The following is a 17,557-nucleotide window of genomic DNA, read 5'->3' on the forward strand; positions in this document are numbered from 1 at the left end:
CCCCGCCTGACATTGTTTTCTGAGAAAAAATCACTATGTGGCCACGCCGTTTGCCACCCGTGACCGCCACGTTCTCGCCGATCATCCCCCGGGCCCAGCACCCGGATTTCTCACTCTCTCTCCTTCGACCATTATCTCGACCTCCACCAGCCGCCCTCGACTTCGGTGGCGTCGATTCCGTCTGCTAAGGCTTGTCACCACCATGACTTCGCGCATGCGAAACGAGTGTCCTACCTCCACTCAAGTGAAGCGGATGAACCCTCGCATATGCCTAGCTCCCGTCGAGAAATTCTACCAATACTGCGTTGCCAACTGGAATCGGCTCGACGACGTCGACATCAATATCGTAGTGGCAGGACTGACTGCGCGGGGTATACTTATCCCATCGCATGGGTGGGTAGAGCCGTTGAATGACTTGGAAGCGGAGATCTTGGGCGGGCGATACGCATGGGATAGAATGAAGAAGGCTTTCAATATGATAGCGGAGGTCGCTTCCAAGGCACTCCCCGAGCGCTTCGCCCTTGACGATATGACCACCCAGTTCATCTACGTCAATGAGGGCTACGCGCTCTTCTCGGACAAGGAGGAGAAGCCGATCGACAAGAAAGAGGGGCGGGTCTACATCGACGCTGTAATGCGGTTCATCGAACGCAGTCCGCATAGCACAGTTGGCAAGCGAGGCTGCGCCAAGGACCGGTTCATCTTTGGCAAGACAACGACAGGTGTTAAGGGCGCGGTGAAGGCATCTGACGCTGCAATTACCATACACTGGCGCCCTCGCGACCGATGCGATATGATGGCTCGGGTGATTGGAGTCGAATGCTTGTGCGTCCACTTCGTTGGCTAATCATGGTTATCAGAACGAATACCACGCATTGGCGTCTGCAAGCTTCATGATGGACAACGACCGTCGGCGCAGGTTCCAGTTCTCCCTCACCATCGAGGACACGCATGTGTCACTGTGGCACCATACGCGATCGCACTCGACCATTGCTTACTCTTTTGACATGAACGAGGTGCGTGCTGCGCCCTGCTACCCTGAGCCTTCTCATTGACGCCTTCGCAGGATTACGAAGAGCTTATTCAGCTTGTCCTGTTTGCCTCCTTCGCCACGCCCTCCCAGCTCGGCATCGACCCTTCGGTCGACCGTGTCATCGACGCAGACGGCCTTCTACAATACCAGTTCGACATGAAGCACGAGGGCGAGCCCTTCTACCGCACATACCAAACCACTTCACTCCTCTGCGAAAAGCTTGCCGACGAGCGCCTTTATAGGCGTGGGATGGTGGTCTACGGTGTACGGCCAGCGATCAAGGGCAATGGTCTCACCGTTGAGATGGATGCCCCGCCCCTCGTCATGCGCGACTTCTGGCAAAAGGACGCCGTCAGCGAGCAAGACACCCAACGCGAGATCGTCAATCTTATGAAGGGCCGCGCTAGAACAAAGGAAGAGAGGCGTCGTATCGATGATTTCTTTCTCACTATCCTGGCGGAGTCGACGATTGCTGCTGAGACTACGCGGACAGGACATCATGACGGCGAGGCACCAGATTGGATGCCACGAGTTCATTATCGAGTGCTGTACGGGGAGCTCTATACTCCCCTTGCCAACATCAAGGACCCGCGGTTGTTCTTCTTCGCTTTGGCAGAGACTTGCATATGTAAGTAAGCCTAGCCCACTTGTTGGGCGATGTGTATTGACCATTTCCCCAGTTTTACAAATGATGCGCTTCATTAATCGCATACACTGCGATATCTCCCCGGGTAACATATTCGTCCATCCCAGGTCTGGCAAATCACTCTGCGACGAACCCTGGCATCGGGACTTGAGGGCAGCGTACACCGTCAAGGTCGCGGACTTCGAGCACACGAAGGCCTACAGTAAAGTGACGCCGGAAGACAGTTACGTTGTACGTATGCCCACCTTTATGTGAGAGACCTTTCGATTCATCACTTTTTAGGGGACTCCTCCATACATGGCCGTCGAAGTACAGGCTGGCGAGCACCTATTTCGCCGCGAGAACATGCCGCTCTCAGCTCTCTCCCGCCGCCCCTTCACGATGAACTTCTTTCACGACCTTGAGGCCGTCTTCTGGATCGCATTCGAGTTTGCCATGGAACACGTCTCGCGCGATATCCTGCTGCCTCTCAAGGACTGGGACGAGCTTCGCCCGGCATTGCTTCTACAGCGTCAATATGCCCAGCGTCTCTTCGCCGATCGCTCCAAGGAGAATAGGTATCGGCGAAAACTGATGCTCGGCGACATGCGCGAGATTCGATTGATTCGCGGCATGCTCAAGCGATCTTACGGCGTTAACTCTCCGATTCCTATGCTGGCTGACCTGATCGTGTCCCTGGGGGATGCCTACGTGATACTGGAGAACAAGGTCAAGGGCTTCAAACAAGGGGAAGACAACTTCAACATGAAGATCTACGACCTTATGGAGTCCGTCTTTTTCGTCATCAGCAAGGCATACACTGGCATCGGCATAGATGTTATTCCTCTCAGCGGACTTCCCGACCTTGGTGACATCGAATCGCTGTCCGAGAAAGAGCCGCTTCTGATGGAGAAGGAGCTTCGCGCGCTGGCGAACGTCGAGCCAGAGTCTAAGAAGCGCAAGGCAGAGGATGAGCCCGTTCCAACGACGACAGTACCCTTGAGGAAGCGCCAATCGCTGGCGGATTTGCGGCGAAGGAGGAATCAACAATAGTCTGTAGGACCTGTCGAGGTCGCTGGAGAGGTTGTCCAAGTATGCCTCTATGTGTTCTGCTCATCACCTTTGGCGAGAAGTGTACCATCTGTAACAATGACACTGCGCCCATGGACGCACGCTAAACTTCTAAGTGAGATGAACGTTTCAATCTCGGAAACAGCCTCGGTGTCGAGCCAGACGCCGCCAAGCCATTTGCAAGTTGCAGGCGACGTCCTCCAGATGACTTGCCTCGCCGTGTTCGCCTTCTCGTTGTGTTCCGTCGCTCCACTCCTCAAGTTGAACTTCATGCGGGCGTTGCATAGCGCCCGGCTAATGGACTCGCAGCTACTTCTGTGCGTTGACTAGCATCTTAAGGGCAGCATTGGCCTTCAGTGCATCAGCGCGATGCTGCCTCGGTGCCATCCCGATACACGGTCTCCCGCCCCCCGCTGATTCCAAAGTTCAGAAGCCGTTTAGCCCGTGTTAGTGCGCATACGCCTGAAGTTCAACTATGCTTCGGCAAACTCCGCGACGTCCCCAAATGGCAACCCTTCAATTGACCTGTCACAACTCCGTCTTGGCAGAATTTGTCACCAGCCCACCTCCGCCCTCGCAACCACCCTCCGAACTTGAGCCTCGTTCGACGTGACTGTTCCTGCTCGATCGCTTCATTATGCACCCTCCCCTGGTGACCTCCGCATGGCCTGACGACTGTATGCCTTTCCTGGCAACACTCAGTCTTTCCTGGAGACGATCAGGGCCCAGAGTCGGTGAGGCTTGAGTCTGGCACGTCATTTGAGGCATTTTGCCCTCTCACCACCCTCACCACCCTCCGAACGACCGTCACGCCCGCATGCCCCCAAACGCGCCCGGAACAGGCCTGTCAAGGTGCATGGCTTCGCTAGCCCGCCCACCCCGCTGCGCCCGCCGCCCTAGCAACCCGCGGCGGGAGGTAGTGTATATAAGTAGCGGCCGCGCGGGGAGGCGATCCCCTACATAAGTTTGCCCCGTCTCGGTTCTGTTCATCTCATTCTCTGTCCTATCTCATCTTCGAGCCTGTGCATCACCCGAGTGCTCTTGCTTGAACTTGAATACCTTCTTGGCTCATCGACACACTCGACTGCCTGTTCATTCGCTACCCCTCCACGTTCGCTCTCTATCTATTCATTCAGTATGTTCAAGTTGAACGTTGCGCTTGTTGCGGCGTCGCTCGCGCTCAGCGCGGCGGCGGCTCCGGCGCCTCAGGATGGGTGAGTTGCTGATCGTCAGCATACACAATATTGCCGAAGCTGACGTCCACTACAGTGACTCCAGGGCCAGCTTTGGCCAGTGGGGCAACTGGGGCAACTGGAACATGCCCGCCTGGTGCTCGTCGCTCCTCGCCGGCGCGAGCGGCAGCGGAGCGCCCTCCGTCGGCTTGCCCACGGAGAGCTTCAGCCAGTTCCCGACCGCCAACCCGTCGGACCTCCCGCCCTTCCCGACGGATAGCTTCAGCCAGTTCCCTACGTCGATCCCTTCGGACCTTCCGTCTGTGGGTCTCCCCACGGAGAGCTTCAGCCAGTTCCCCACGTCGATACCCTCGGATCTGTCCCAGAGCGGCGCCCTCCCTACGGAGAGCTTCTCCCAGTTCCCCACCTCGATCCCTTCGGACCTGCCGACGGCGTCTGCGTCCTCTGCGCCTGCCTCTGCGGCGACCTCTGCTCCCGCCTCGTCGGCTTCCCCCGTCGCTGCCGCCGTCAACGACGACGTGCAGCAGTGGCTCGACCTGCACAACGCCGAGCGCGCGAAGCACGGCGCGGACCCGCTGACGTGGTCGGACGAGGTTGCGAAGTACGCGCAGGACTACAGCGCGAAGTGCGTTTGGGAGCACTCGGGCGGGCAGTACGGCGAGAACCTCGCCGCGGGTACGGGCCTTACCATCGAGGGCGCGGTGAACATGTGGAACGCTGAGTCGAAGGACTACGACCCGGCGAACCCGCAGTACTCGCACTGGACGCAGGTGGTGTGGAAGGGCACGACACAGCTCGGCTGTGGCGTGACGGTGTGCCCGAGCGTCGCCGGGATGGACGTGCGTCCAACCTCGTTCACTAGTCTGTTTCGTACTGATTGATGATCCTCCGCAGAACGCCAGCCTCTACGTCTGCTCGTACAACCCGCCCGGCAACTACATTGGCGAGTTCGGCGAGAACGTCCAGCCCTAAGCAGCTCATTTCGAGAAGATGAAGGGACTCTTTCGTCGTCCGTGCCAGCCACGGCTTTATTCTTTCCGCGGAAGGGTTCCGGCAAGTTATCGTCGTGTTCATTGAATTGTATGCGATGTGATGTATACGTTCAGCTAGCGCTAGTACGCCAATATTTATTGCTACGAGATGAGTTTCAGCTGCTAGCCTAGGACGCGAATAGGGTGGGTGTGCGGGTCAGCTTAGACGACGTATAGCGCGCTGGTGAGGATACCGAGGACCGACCGGCGTCCGTGGTGAGCTGGATGACGCGTGGGCCGGATGACGAGAAGTCGGGTTGCGTCACTGGGTCCGGGATGACGTAGCGCGGCTTGCATGAGCAAGATCAGTACCTCTTAACGTGCCGTCGCCGCCGTCCCCAGCGCTCGGCATCTCTCTTCCCTCCGTCCATGTCGCGCATCCTCGAGAAAGTGAAGAGCCTCAGGCGCTCGTCGCTGCCCTCCTCGAAGGAGTCCTCGGCGCCCACCAGCCCGAAGTCGGTGACTCCGCGCAACTCCATCCACCACCCGCGCAAGAAGGGCTCCTCCCACAGTCGGGATGCCTCGCGCGACGTGTCGCGTCCCCGCAAGATCGAGGAGCTCGAGCGCGTCGCTATCGAGAAGAAGAAGACGCTCGACTACCCGGACCGCTTCGGAAGGCTCCCCCTCGTCATGAGCGAGGGCGACATCAACCTGAGGGACGTGACCCTCACTCCCCTCGACACGGTCTCATCCCAGTCGATCGGCCAGGACATCACCTTCCGCGCGCGTCTTCACGCGCGCCGCAACATGAGCTCCCACCTCGCGTTCTTCGTCTTCCGGCAGGGCATGACCACGCTGCAGGGCGTCCTCGAGGAGCGCGAGTCGGAAACCGAGCCGCTCTTCATTGCTTGGTCAGAACACATCCAGCCCGAGGCCATCCTCCAGGTGACCGGCACGCTCAAGACGCCCAAGGTGACCGTCAAGTACGCGTCCCTGCATGACGTCGAGCTGCAGATCAAGGAGATGCACATCGTCTCGGAGCCGACCGTCAGCCTCCCCTTCCGCCCATACCAGGTTAACGCGAGCGACCACACGCGCCTCGAGCACCGCGTCATCGACCTCCGCACGCCTCCCTCCAACGCCCTCTTCCGCCTCAACGCCGCCGTCTGCCGCTACTTCCGCAACTACCTTGACGACCACGGCTTCATCGAGATCCACAGCCCCAAGCTCCAGGGCTCTGCTACTGAGTCCGGCTCCAGCGTCTTCCCCGTCGAGTACTTCGGCCGCAAGGCCTTCCTCGCGCAGAGCCCACAGCTCGCGAAGCAGATGGCGATCTCTGCCGACATGGGGCGCGTCTTCGAGATTGGTCCCGTCTTCCGCGCGGAGAACTCGAACACGCATCGGCATCTGACAGAGTATACCGGCCTCGACATAGAGATGGCGTTCCAGCACCACTACCATGAGACTATGTATCTCATGATCGACCTGCTCAAGAACATCTTCAAGAATGTGTACGAGCACAACCGGCCGCAGATCGAGGTGCTTAAGCAGGCCTTCCCGCACGACGACCTGGTGTGGACGGAGGAGACACCGGTTATACCCTTTAAGGAAGGCATTCGGATGTTGAAGGAGAGCGGATGGGAGGGTGACGTGAGTGTCATCTTCCCGACGTCCGGTGTCTTCGACTGACATCATGTAGGTCAGCGAGGACGATGACTTGGGCACTCGCGATGAGATTCGCCTGGGTGAGCTCGTTAAGGAGAAATACCACGTACGCATCCATGCGCTCTACTTGTGGAAGTACCTTGCTGACAATTGCGTAGACCGACTTCTACGTCCTTGACAAGTTCCCTGTGGCCGCGAGACCGTTCTACGCTATGCTTGACCCGAAGGATAAGCGCTTCACCAACAGCTTCGATATGTTCATCCGTGGGCAGGGTGAGCCAGCGATAGCTCGACGTTGATTGCAGCTAATCGATACCCATGCAGAGATCATGACGGGCGGTCAGCGTATTCATGAGCCGGCTGCTCTGCTCAGGCGAATGCGCGATGCAGGCGTCGTCCCTGCAGGGTCGCTGGAGGAGTATATGAAGGCCTTCGAATGGGGCTGCCCGCCGCACGCTGGTGCAGGTGTCGGCCTTGAGCGTATCCTCATGCTCATGTTCAAGCTCGGCAACATCAGGTTCGCGAGCATGTTCCCGCGCGACCCGAAGAGCTTGCCAGAGAAGGTATGTTTCCCTCACATCCTTGATCCTGGACCAATGCTGATCATGTCCTGCAGATCATGCCCCCACCACCACTCTTCCATCCTGACTGCGACACAACGCGCCCGCCATGGTTCAAGAAGCCCTTGACTGAGGCACAGACAGGGTCAGTCGCCACCAGCGAAGTCTCCACCCCCGCCTCCGAGTCTACAAAGAGTGCATTCATCCCGTCCCCCGAGGAACTCACTGATGAGGAGATCGAGCGCCTGATGCCGCTCACGCACCTCATCGCCAACTACGGCGATGCGTCCAACACCAGCGCGCTCGACGCGCGCTACCGTGTCTGGCGGTCGCACACGAATGGCGCGGCAATTGGGTACTCGAAGGGCAAGGGTGGCTATGTCATTGTCGTCGGCAACCCGCTGTGCGACGAGAGCCAGTACAAGGAGACGATCGACGAGTTCTTGCCGTGGCTCAAGAAGAACGTCGGCAAGCCGATTTGGATCCTGGTGTCGAGTGAGGTTGAGCGCATCCTCGCTGAGAGCTACGACTGGCGCTGCATCTCCTGCGTCGCCGAGGACCGCATCGACCCCAAGGTCAACCGCGGCCACGACGACGCCGTTGTCATGCGCAAGGCGCGCCACGCCAAGCGCTCCGCCGTGCATGTCGTCTCTACGCAGCAGGGCCAGCTCCCCGCACCCGAGCTCATCGAGAAGGTGAACAAGCGGATCGAGGACTGGAAAGCGAGCCGCAACACGTCGGGCAAGCAGGTGCACCTGACGGACGTCGCGCCGTGGGTTGACTACGAGCACCGGACGTACTTCGTCGCGCTGGGCCCGTCGGCGCAGAATGCAGCGAAGGCGGAGAAGGCGGGCGGGGTGAAGGAGGAGGGGAAGGAGAATCAGGTGAATGCGGACGAGGTGGTGCATGGGTTGGTGGTTCTGGCGCAGCTGTCGAGGAAGCACGGGTACCAGATCAAGTGGGCGATGGAGTTCCCGGACGCGATTTCGGGGACGGTGGAGGTGCGTTCGCGAGCTCAATGTTTGACCATTGCCTGTTGCTGATAACATCTTTCAGGCGACCGTCCTTGAGGCCCTTGACTATGCAGCCGAGCACGGCGCGGAGAGCGTCACCTTCGGCACGGGTGCTACTGCCCACGTCGAGATCGACTCAAAGCACGGCCTCGCTGGGAAGCGCCTTCTTATCAAGATGCTCCAGCATACGTACCACACCATCGCGACGGAGTTGAAGCTGCTCAACAAGAGCGAATTCCGGTACGTCGTATGGATGTTGACTCTGAAAAGCCTATGTTGATCCCTTTCGCAGCCGCAAGATGGGCGCCACTGAGGACCCGGTCTGGTTGTGCTTCCCCAAACGCAGCCTCGGCCCCCGCGGCATCCGCGCGCTCGTCTCCTTCTTCCAGGGCGGCGAAGAGTCCGACAAGGGCGAGGGCAAGAAGGCCAAGGCCCTCGCCAACGGCGGCGCCGCCAGCCCACCAAACGGTAAGGCGGGCTCGAGCAGCAAGGGCCCCACGCCGAAACCGACGGACGTCGCAGGCAACTACGCGCTGGCGCAGCAGGCGTCGAAGGATCACCCGAACCCGAGCGAGGACACGATCTCGGGCGAGCGCTCGCAGTTCGAGGGCGTGACGGACACGTCGTCGGAGGATGAGGATGCGGAGGTGTATGAGTATGGGCGTGCGGATATTGATCGGGCGCGGGATAAGCAGGTGAAGAACGTGGGTGGGATAGAGCAGGATTGAGGGGCGGGTGGCCCGTTAGAAGCAGCGCTGTAGGTGAGCGGCTTTTAAAGTGGTCCGTACCGCGATGATGCTGACCGTCCACCCAGAACCAAGATTTCGACTTCCATGCATCCATGTATACCAAAGAACCCCAATCTTTTTGCTGTTACCCCAAACATGACCGGTACCGACCTTTCTTGACTGATTGTATACCTTCCTCGCCTTGCTCTCACCATTTACGCCCCCTCCACTCATGCTCACGTTACGCCGCTGCCCGCCTGGGCGGTATATACACGTACTTGCCCTCTAATCTCTTCGCTTTTGGCTCCTTGGATTTTTCGCTGCTGGAATCCTTCATGTATTATTTTGTCTGCTTATTGTTGTAATTGGCATGCCCGGTACTAGTAGGGCAGTTCTGTGATGACAATGCGAACCTCCTGTAGATGAAGCAAAGTTGTGTGAATAAGTAGGGTATCGGAGGCGTCTTCGTCTGAGGTGTGGTGAGCTGGATGCTCAAATGAAGGTCCCACGGACGTACCAGTCAGTGAATGAGCGCAAGGTTATTCCCTGTACGGCGAGGAGGTCGGTCGTAACGCCTCCGACTCGCCTCCAATTGTCATGATCGCCGTCCTTCCATATCACGACCACCCTGCGGAGGGCGAGTTGGAGGCGACGAACTGCCTGTGCGGCCAGCAGTGGGAGGTCGGACGGGTGGATGCAGGCGGGATGCACTAGACGAAGGACCTTTAGAGTGGCAGGCATGTTGTCGAACAGTGCTGTCGTGCCAAGGTCCTCATCGAACTCCAGCGACTGCAGCTGCCATAAGTACGGTGCAACTTCGTCTATCAACCCTGTCAAACGGAATGATCGGCTGCCTCCGAACCCACTAGGCCGATACCCTTTGGTGAAGACTGTGAGATGCTGAAGGTGGACGACGGATAGAATACTGGTTTTGAAGTCGTGGACCGTGATGTGATTACCGGGATATTCTCCCGCAAAGTCGACGGAAAGACGCGTCAGGCTGTCGCGCGAGGATGCGAGTAGGCCTTCGAACGACGTCTTGGCCAGGTTTCCTCGATAAAGGGATAGAGACTCGAGCGAGATGTCGACAGGAGCGAGACGTGGCATGCTCTCCTCAACGGGCGAGTAGCTGAAGTTCTCCATTGACAAATCTTTGATCCTGGTCGAAAGTGCAGGCGTACCGCCCGGTCATGTAGGTTTCGAGCGAGTCGAGGGTAAGGAATGCGCTGGAATCCATATTATTCACTCCGCAGAGGCTCAGCTCGGCGAGCGAGCCGCGGTACGTGATCTTGTTGTAGGTCTCGCCGCGGCTTGCGGAGAAAGGGACAATGAGACTGGTCACCCGGGGGCAGAGCAAGATGCACTGCCTGAAGTGATGATAGATTTCATCGCTCTCCAGAGAGGACAGACGAAGATCACTTCGCCGCTCCTCTGAACCCCAAGTTCCGAGGACCAGACGACGGACCATGAACGCCAGACCGTGGGCTTCCGTGTTACGGGGATAACGGTAAGCCTGTTCCCTTCCCAGTGTTCTGCGGAACAAGTACATCTCGTAGGTCGTCCAGAAGCGCGGGCTCTGATAGAGCATAGGGTTGATCCGGTCTCGCAGTACCCGCGAACCCGAAGTCGCAAGCGCTGCAGCGGCAGCCTGAGACTGCTTGATGTCCTTGTTCATATCGCCGTACTTGATGATGTCGCTATTGCGCTCGGTTCTGAAGGCAAGTAGATCGTCTGCGATGCGGGTGAGGATGTCGAGCGGCAGCGTGGGCTCTGCCATGGCCGCAGCAACGGCTTGATTGCTGGACTGCCAACCCAATGGTGAGTAAGGAGGATGAGGTATGCGTCCATAAAACTCACCTCGTCCACTGTCACAGGCCGGGAAGACTTGACCTATGAGCCTCCGTCCTGGTTGCAAACAAGAACAGAGGAGATCCTGCACTTAAATTTGACGATCATCAAACGGAAGTATCTTGCGTGCCACCGTCTTGGGCCCTGAGGATGGGCAGTATTAACTTATATCGCTGGTATCTATCCCGACAAGTTATGAACTTCCCATTGCCAGCATACTGACAACTTACCAGATGCGTACAAGGACATCGCATGGTTCCATGGGAAGGTGGAGTTGACTTCATCCCCTTTTGGATACCGAGTATTCAGCGCTCAGCGCTTAGCGTTCAGCACCGCACGTTCACAGCATCATTGAACTACACAAGGTTTCTCGCCGTCTTTGACAGGGCACAGCTGCTTGCCCTAGCCTGAGAAAGGTCGCAGAGTATGACCCACTATTAGAAAGCATCGTCTAAACATTGTTATAGGCAAGCAAAGCAGTACAATACTTTCATCCCTAGATCAACAGTCGTAAATGAGTACGCTCAGAAGCAGAAGACCTGGTCAGCGAGCTTGCTGATCGTCCTTGGTGCCGGGTAGTTCAGCTCGGCAAGGTGGCCCCTGCAGCAAAAGTCAGTTCAGTTCATCGACGAGGTGGACAATAGGGGAGTAAGGCGAAGACAAGCGGGGAACACTCACTTCATCGCAGTGAGCATAGGTGGCGGGCCGCACATCAGGACCTTCGCGTCCTTCATCGAGCTCGGCGGCATGTGCTTCTCAATCATGTCCTTCGTCACAAACCCGACACCGCCCAACCAGCCCTCTGGCGGGTTGTTCAGCACGTAGTACACGCTGAACTGGTCAGGGTGCGCCTCCGCGAGCGCGTCAATCTCCTTCTTGAGCAGGATGTCCTCGTAGTTGACGTTCGCGTAGATGAGCGTGAGCTTCGTCTTGTCGTTCGCGTCCTTCAGTGCGGCCTTGACGACCTGCAGCATGGGGGTGATGCCGGTACCGCCAGCGATCATGCCGACGTGCGAGGCGAGGCCGGGGGAGTAGGTGAATGCGCCCTTGGGGCCCTTGATGCGAACCTTGTCGCCGACCTTGAGGAGGGAGAAGTACCGCGACACGTTGCCCTTCTCGTACGCCTGGTGTAATGATTAGCCTCATGTGCACCAGTGAACATGCAGCAGACACGCACCTTGATGAGCAGGTCGAAGCGGCCACGGTCGTCGTCGCTTGAGATAGGGGTGTACGAGCGCATGATGTCCTTCCCGTTGATCTCGGCGGACACGGAGATGTGCTGGCCTATTGGCAGGCCGAGGATGTCATTTTTGTTGGGGAGGGCGAACGTGTAGCTGAGGGGGAATGAGTCCGCTCGTATACTTTCCAGTGCGCGCCACGTACATGGCCGTGTTCGGGGAGATTTTGGTGATCTTCGCCAGCGGGTACTCCTGCCATTTTGTCGGGTCGAGCGCCTTCTTGCCGCCTATGGATCCCAAGGTCAGCCTAGGCCATGGCAAACATACACCCCACGCACCCTTGTTCGAGAGCGCATAGAAGAACGCGGCGGTCGCAACCGTCATGCTAAGCGCGAACGCTGGCGTCGACACCAATTGCAACAGGTCCACCGTACCCACACCCGGTATCTGCACCGAGTGCAGGCCCTGCACATACTCTGCCGCCGCGGTCGTGTCGACCTCGCCGACGCCGGGGATGTTCACTGAGCTCATGTCGTACGGTTCGTTGGGGTTGATGGGGTGCGTGAAGCGCAGGGGTCGTTTGGGCGCGTCTTTGGGCAGGCCGAGGAGGATGAGGTCGCGTACGTCGTAGCCGCGGGCGAGGAGGAGACCGTTCGCCCACTGGGAGAGGGCGTAGAGGGCGGCGAAGGTGATGAAGAACGAGAGCAAGAACGCAGTCTGCGCGAGGTTCGGCATATGTAATTTGCGCGCAGAATTCCTTTCCCCCGCAGGTTTGCGGAGTCTGGAACGACCGTGGGTGATCCGGGGAGGTTCAAGCGAAGGGCTAGCCGCCGCTACTTGGCAAAGGTCAAGGAGAGGTTGTATGAACTTGACCTAGGTAGAAGCACTGTCGCTTACGCCGCTCTAACTCGAAACTAACGGAACTCGGCAGCAGCAGTGCCGTGTACGCGTACGTGCGATGATACTCAGAATTAGCCCTACTATCGTACTATACGTCCTAGTATCCAAGATAATGTCCATAGTATAGCCGCAAACGGTCCTACCAAAGACCTCCAAAGGACGACCTCCGCGCTATCTAAAAACCTCGTAAAGGCATTCTCCTCAAGTGGTGTCGCCCGACCGCGCCAGGTCATCAAGAATGCGAACGCGCGAGGGTAGGCAACGAGCAGCAAGTGGATGAGGTTGAGAGGCGGAGGGAACATGTACCGCGGCCGCGACGTCCTTGTCTCTATCCGTCTCTCCGTGATGGTCCCCTCCGTCGTGGGCGCAGTTGAGTACACCGCCACTGCTTGAGCAAACGACTGCCTGGTCCGTACGGCGATGAGCGGTCCATATCGGTCCCAAGCGTTGAGAGAGGTGTCGGCTGCCTTCGCTGGGACCCGCGTACAAGCTAGGAATATGGCCCCCGCCATGCACGCGATGACAACAAGGAGCACCGTGAAGAGCATTTCCCGCGTCTCCATTGGTGTCATGTTCGTCCTGTCACTGAAGGACATGCCAAAAGCGTTCCCAATGGTCTCGAGAAGTGCGGTGTCCGGTCCTTCGTAGGGTGTTGTGCTCAGGGCGATACTGAGAAGGACCGAGATAACGAGTAGAGATGGGACGAGCACCGTGATAGACGGCATGAGGATATTGCTGAAGTCGTTCCACAGGAAGAGCGCTAGCGGCCAGGTTCGAGATGTTCTTGAGATGAGCAGCATAGGTGAGGTGATCGACGATGGCGAGTGGAAAGCGACGAAAGTGAGGACTAGGGCCAGCGACAGGTAGAAGAACGATCCCTCCGACGGATACGGCACGTCCGGAAGGGTAGCAACAAACTGGATGAACGTGATGATGGCCGAGATCGTATGTAGCGTTCCTCGATAGAGGGGATTAAGGCCGATGCCGAGGGAAGTGAAGACGAGGAAGCATTCCCGGGCATGGTAAGTTTCCACGGGTGAGTCGGGGAGGATGCGATGGTGTCGAGGCGGATAGATGAGGTAGCTAGCCAACAAGGCAAAATATATCCATAGGGATAGGTTGTGTAGAAGGAGGTTAATCCTGTAGAACGTCAGCATGGTCATATGCGAGCATGAGTGCTAACGGACCTCGGCGTGCACAGAGAATCGTATCGCGCCCAGATGGACCGCCGCGCGTCAGACTGCCCGCGCTCTGCTTGGTCCCAGCGCTTCTCGAGTGCGTACGAGATCAGTTCATGGCGCAGCATTGAGTCTGGGACGCCGTCATCTATGCACAGAAAGTCGATCACTGCGAGGTCGTTCAGTATGCTACAACGACACCGACGCGCAAGTACGCACCTCTGACCCTTCCCTCGCGGTCATCCTCCCTCAGCCAACTGGTCGTCAACACATCCCAAAGCTCGCTGTCTCGCGCAATATCTTGCCCCAGCCGTTCCAGCACCGCTGGTATATCCTGCTGCTCGACGGACTCCAGGTCCGCTTTCGCTTGCCGGACGGTGGATGCACTTCCTAAGATATCTTCCCTCCCCTTTGCCAGCGTCTTCTTCAGCGAGCGCCGGTACTGCAAGAGCAAAAGCAAGGTAAGCGACAAGCGCACTGCAGGCGTCTCGCTGTCGAGGTCGAAGCGACCGCGGACATAGTCGAGGAAGCTGGTGTGAGAAGGCTCCTGTGCTTCGACTAGTGCGGCGATGGATAATGGGCGCGGACGAGGGAGAGCGGCTCTGGCTTGGGGTCTGGGCGTCGGTGTTGGGGGTGTTCCATTGCGACTAGCATTGCTCGGCCGGCGAGAACGGGAAGACGAGGGGCGTCGACTAGATGAGGAGGACGACAGCAGAGGCGTCCTCTCGCTCCTTTGAGCGTTCGACATACTGTATTCGCCGCGAACCAAAGGAGACTGCCGCGAACGTATGTCCGAGGGAGAGACAGGGGCGCTCGGGCCGGCACCGAGCATTCCAGTCACTCGCACGTGGAGAGTACGTGACGAGTGGAAGTTCAACTTCGAGTCAGGAAACTGAGGGAAGATAGACTGAGGGATGCGAAATTAGCTTAGGATACTTGAGCATCGACGAGGCTACCAGAGAGAGATGATGTTCAAAGAGGGCTCCCTTCAAATCGCTGAGGTATACATGTCAGAATCGTTGTTTCAAAGTTATTCATTGCAGGAGGTATATAATCTAGGGTGGTATGAGGCCAGGCTGTCCAAGCAGCAGCTGGCACGTCTATGTGATGATACATTGCATATTCTCAGAATATGTCCGTGGTTGTGAGGTCCGTAGACATCCAGTGCGTACGGCGCGGCCCGTCAGAGCTCACTGCTCGTAATTCGCATCGGAGTCGTTAGACGTGTCCTCGCTGAGGATGTTTCCGAGGGTGGTGGTGCCAAGGTCAAGAATAGTTTGCTTAATATCCTTGGTGTTGATGCGGACGCCAGCGAGAAAGTTATTCGCCTGGTCGACGGCTTCGCATTGGGCGGAGATGGCGAGGAGCAGGTCACCGAGCTTATCACTGAGAAGGGGTCAGCAAATGGAAAGCGATAGTGTGGGGAAGATTGCGTACCCAGTGTCCTGAATGAGGCTCTGAGCAGCTTCGTCGTCGTGATCATAGTAATCCTCGAGTCTGGCGAGGTCACCAGAGTAGTACTGCGAAACGTCGTCAGCGAGATTCGCAGGTAAGAAAGGGAGAAGAACGTACGTGGAGATCACCAGCGACGAGCTTAGCAAGGGTGTCTACGGTCATGATACCACCACCGTCGATTGAACCGAGGGTGGGCGCATTCGCGCCGACATAGGAAGTGAGCGTCTCGATGGCGTTGACCAGAGAGCTTCTGACGTCGTCGTGGACCGAGTCAACGTTTTCCGCCGTGGCGTTGTTGGCATTGATATAACCTGCGGTTCTGTCAATACAATGGCGAACACGCTGGAGGAGAGGGTACGTACGCAGCTTCTGGAACGGCGTAGTAAGGTCGTTGCGCAGCTGGACCAGCAGCCCGGGCACCGTAAAACAACTGGTGCCGGGACCACAGTCGTGCACTCGAATCTCGAGCTCCGGTGTAATGGGTACCGGAGAGGCGACAACGACGCTAGCGAGGGCGGCGGCGACAAAGAGGGGCGTAGAAAAACGCATTGTGGTGGATGAAGCAGAAGGTTTAAGTCGCTGGCCGTAAAGGTTGGTTTGGTTGGTTAAGTCGGTTGATGAAATGCTGATTGGTGATTTATGCGCAGGGTGAAGTGGTGGTTATGCGCTGTAGCTGATAGCTGATAGTCGAGTGATGCTCGGTGGATGAATGAGAGCACGTAATTGGTGAGGAAGAAGGGCAAGGAGGGCCTGCTTATATACCCCCTCCGGGGAAAGGCCCTCCGAGAAACATAAGTGAGTAAGACACGGATACTAGGAAGCAGTTTCACTCCTCCGAAGGGGCGTCTGCCTACCTACGCCCGTTTTCGCCGTGGTTACAGTCAGCTTGAGGCGCAGCATCGCTAGACATCTCAGAAAAGCTGAGAAGCCAGCGAGACTTTGGCGAGTTTCCGAGTACCGGTGCGAGGCTCTCCGAAACCGTTGTGAGTCGTGGGGATAGCATCGTCCTTGCTGGTCGAACACAGTAAGGTCCAAAACGGTGAATATTCGCGAGGAATGGGTGTGTGGTACGAAACGAAAGTCGTGCGCAGTTTTCAAGAAAGGTGTCTATACTGTCGAAGAGCACCTATAGACAGATAATGAGCTTGAAGGCGCATTTGCATCCGCGTCGAGATGAAGGGAAGAATCAAGACCTTCGGCGCGGATGGTAGTGGCTGTGCCGCGGTGAGCACTGGCCACGTGCCCTCGGTTACTTGAATAATGTGGGGTTCCGTGCGGATTTTGCCGCTGCACCTCAGCCAGAACCTCCATGCAAAGGTCAGCCTCTCAGTGCTAGGGACGCGCGAATACAGCCACTGTACACCAGCCAGACAACAGTACTGCTTGATTTTACCAACCCGAGACAGCTGGAACTCCATTCTACACTGGGAGTCAGCAGACATCTCTCCGGAGCTCCTTCCACCTCTCGAAACGTATGTGCTCTGGCATGGCCGGCTTGACAGGAACAACGCGTGCCGCAACGTTCGACACCACCCTCGACTGTATTTGGGATGATCTCGACGGCTATACTTGTACCTTGCCATCGTCTGGACTGACGCCCGCAACCCTTGAAGCGGCCGCGGTCTGCCCCTCTTCGGCGCTGATTTTCTCCACCTCAGCGATGATCATTGTATGCCTGCACTCTCATTCTTGCACAAGGTAATGCTAGGGCATTCCAACTATAAGCTTGCTCTACCAGCGGCCAATAGGTGCTGCCTCTCCGAGTCTCTAGACGACAGCCAATTTATCTCCACCTGCTCGATCGTGCTGGCCGAGGTCATCAAGAGACCATGCACAGTCAAACCAACAGCGGCAGGTACGGATCGACATACAGTTCTTGACTGAATAGTGCCCGCAAATCCTAACAGCCACAACGGGGACTGAAACCAGCCTCGGTACCCCGAGCACGCAACCCCACCACGGCCGCATCACCGACGTCGACCACGACCACTTACCGCCTACCACAACTCAATTACGCGGCGCCTGGCATCTACCCGCACGGCACCGTAGCGCCGGCATACGTACTGGCATATTCGAGCTGCTGCCGATCTGGCCCTCCTGCCTGGTATATCCGGGCGCGCGCCTCCCCCGCGCTGTCCC

The 17,557-nt window shown here is 57.6% G+C and overlaps 7 protein-coding genes across 7 annotated transcripts; 3 read left to right on the forward strand and 4 right to left on the reverse strand.

The window, feature by feature from the left end:
* Nucleotides 1-200: 200 nt before the first annotated feature.
* Nucleotides 201-2,832, forward strand: SCHCODRAFT_02564875 (uncharacterized protein; the record flags this gene model as incomplete). Its single annotated transcript, XM_003038823.3, has 5 exons — nt 201-805; nt 861-1,016; nt 1,067-1,661; nt 1,714-1,910; nt 1,962-2,832. Coding segments are annotated over 5 exons (2,303 nt in total), but the record flags the coding sequence as incomplete, so codon positions are not given.
* A 1,034-nt stretch (nt 2,833-3,866) lies between these two features.
* On the forward strand, nt 3,867-4,894 carry SCHCODRAFT_02696376 (PR-1-like protein; the record flags this gene model as incomplete). Its single annotated transcript, XM_050346896.1, has 3 exons — nt 3,867-3,943; nt 3,999-4,761; nt 4,817-4,894. The coding sequence occupies 3 exons, from the start codon at nt 3,867-3,869 to the stop codon at nt 4,892-4,894; spliced, it is 918 nt and encodes a 305-aa protein (XP_050202117.1).
* Nucleotides 4,895-5,322: 428 nt separating this feature from the next.
* SCHCODRAFT_01196424 (aspartyl-tRNA synthetase) lies at nt 5,323-8,859 on the forward strand (the record flags this gene model as incomplete). Its single annotated transcript, XM_050341216.1, has 7 exons — nt 5,323-6,543; nt 6,593-6,664; nt 6,717-6,831; nt 6,883-7,121; nt 7,175-8,119; nt 8,175-8,371; nt 8,424-8,859. 7 exons carry the CDS (start codon nt 5,323-5,325, stop codon nt 8,857-8,859), a joined length of 3,225 nt encoding a protein of 1,074 aa, XP_050202118.1.
* Nucleotides 8,653-10,975, reverse strand: SCHCODRAFT_02610069 (uncharacterized protein). The gene is made up of 6 exons (XM_050344409.1): nt 10,938-10,975; nt 10,717-10,887; nt 10,041-10,663; nt 9,377-10,018; nt 8,946-9,182; nt 8,653-8,892 (listed from the first exon to the last, which is right to left on the reverse strand). Exons 3-5 carry the CDS (start codon nt 10,634-10,636, stop codon nt 9,101-9,103), a joined length of 1,320 nt encoding a protein of 439 aa, XP_050202119.1. The 5' UTR covers nt 10,637-10,663; nt 10,717-10,887; nt 10,938-10,975; the 3' UTR covers nt 8,653-8,892; nt 8,946-9,100.
* Nucleotides 10,976-11,144: 169 nt separating this feature from the next.
* On the reverse strand, nt 11,145-12,718 carry SCHCODRAFT_02610074 (ferredoxin reductase-like protein). Its single transcript, XM_003037478.2, has 5 exons — nt 12,224-12,718; nt 12,091-12,172; nt 11,885-12,041; nt 11,386-11,831; nt 11,145-11,307 (listed from the first exon to the last, which is right to left on the reverse strand). Exons 1-5 carry the CDS (start codon nt 12,618-12,620, stop codon nt 11,232-11,234), a joined length of 1,158 nt encoding a protein of 385 aa, XP_003037524.2. The 5' UTR covers nt 12,621-12,718; the 3' UTR covers nt 11,145-11,231.
* A 147-nt stretch (nt 12,719-12,865) lies between these two features.
* SCHCODRAFT_02662697 (uncharacterized protein) lies at nt 12,866-14,711 on the reverse strand (the record flags this gene model as incomplete). Its single annotated transcript, XM_050346516.1, has 3 exons — nt 12,866-13,925; nt 13,973-14,132; nt 14,183-14,711. The coding sequence occupies 3 exons, from the start codon at nt 14,709-14,711 to the stop codon at nt 12,866-12,868; spliced, it is 1,749 nt and encodes a 582-aa protein (XP_050202120.1).
* A 442-nt stretch (nt 14,712-15,153) lies between these two features.
* On the reverse strand, nt 15,154-15,967 carry SCHCODRAFT_02528300 (uncharacterized protein; the record flags this gene model as incomplete). The annotated part of the gene is made up of 4 exons (XM_050343533.1): nt 15,154-15,349; nt 15,401-15,483; nt 15,536-15,729; nt 15,781-15,967. The coding sequence occupies 4 exons, from the start codon at nt 15,965-15,967 to the stop codon at nt 15,154-15,156; spliced, it is 660 nt and encodes a 219-aa protein (XP_050202121.1).
* Nucleotides 15,968-17,557: the final 1,590 nt, after the last annotated feature.

Source organism: Schizophyllum commune (genome assembly GCF_000143185.2).
Source record: "Schizophyllum commune H4-8 unplaced genomic scaffold SCHCOscaffold_2, whole genome shotgun sequence".
Lineage (NCBI taxonomy): Eukaryota > Fungi > Basidiomycota > Agaricomycetes > Agaricales > Schizophyllaceae > Schizophyllum > Schizophyllum commune.

What these genes read in the sequence shown, in the direction of transcription:
- SCHCODRAFT_02610069 (XM_050344409.1), bottom strand. Translation starts at nt 10,636, where the DNA reads ATGGCAGAGCCCACGCTGCCGCTCGACATCCTCACCCGCATCGCAGAC. An exon ending in TTGCGCTCATTCACTGACTG is followed by an intron (nt 9,183 to 9,376) that starts GTACGTCCGTGG and finishes GAAGGATTCCAG; the next exon opens with CAGCGAAAAATCCAAGGAGC.
- SCHCODRAFT_02610074 (XM_003037478.2), bottom strand. Translation starts at nt 12,620, where the DNA reads ATGCCGAACCTCGCGCAGACTGCGTTCTTGCTCTCGTTCTTCATCACC. An exon ending in GCTTCGACCTGCTCATCAAG is followed by an intron (nt 11,832 to 11,884) that starts GTGCGTGTCTGC and finishes TCATTACACCAG; the next exon opens with GCGTACGAGAAGGGCAACGT. An exon ending in CCTATGCTCACTGCGATGAA is followed by an intron (nt 11,308 to 11,385) that starts GTGAGTGTTCCC and finishes CTTTTGCTGCAG; the next exon opens with GGGCCACCTTGCCGAGCTGA.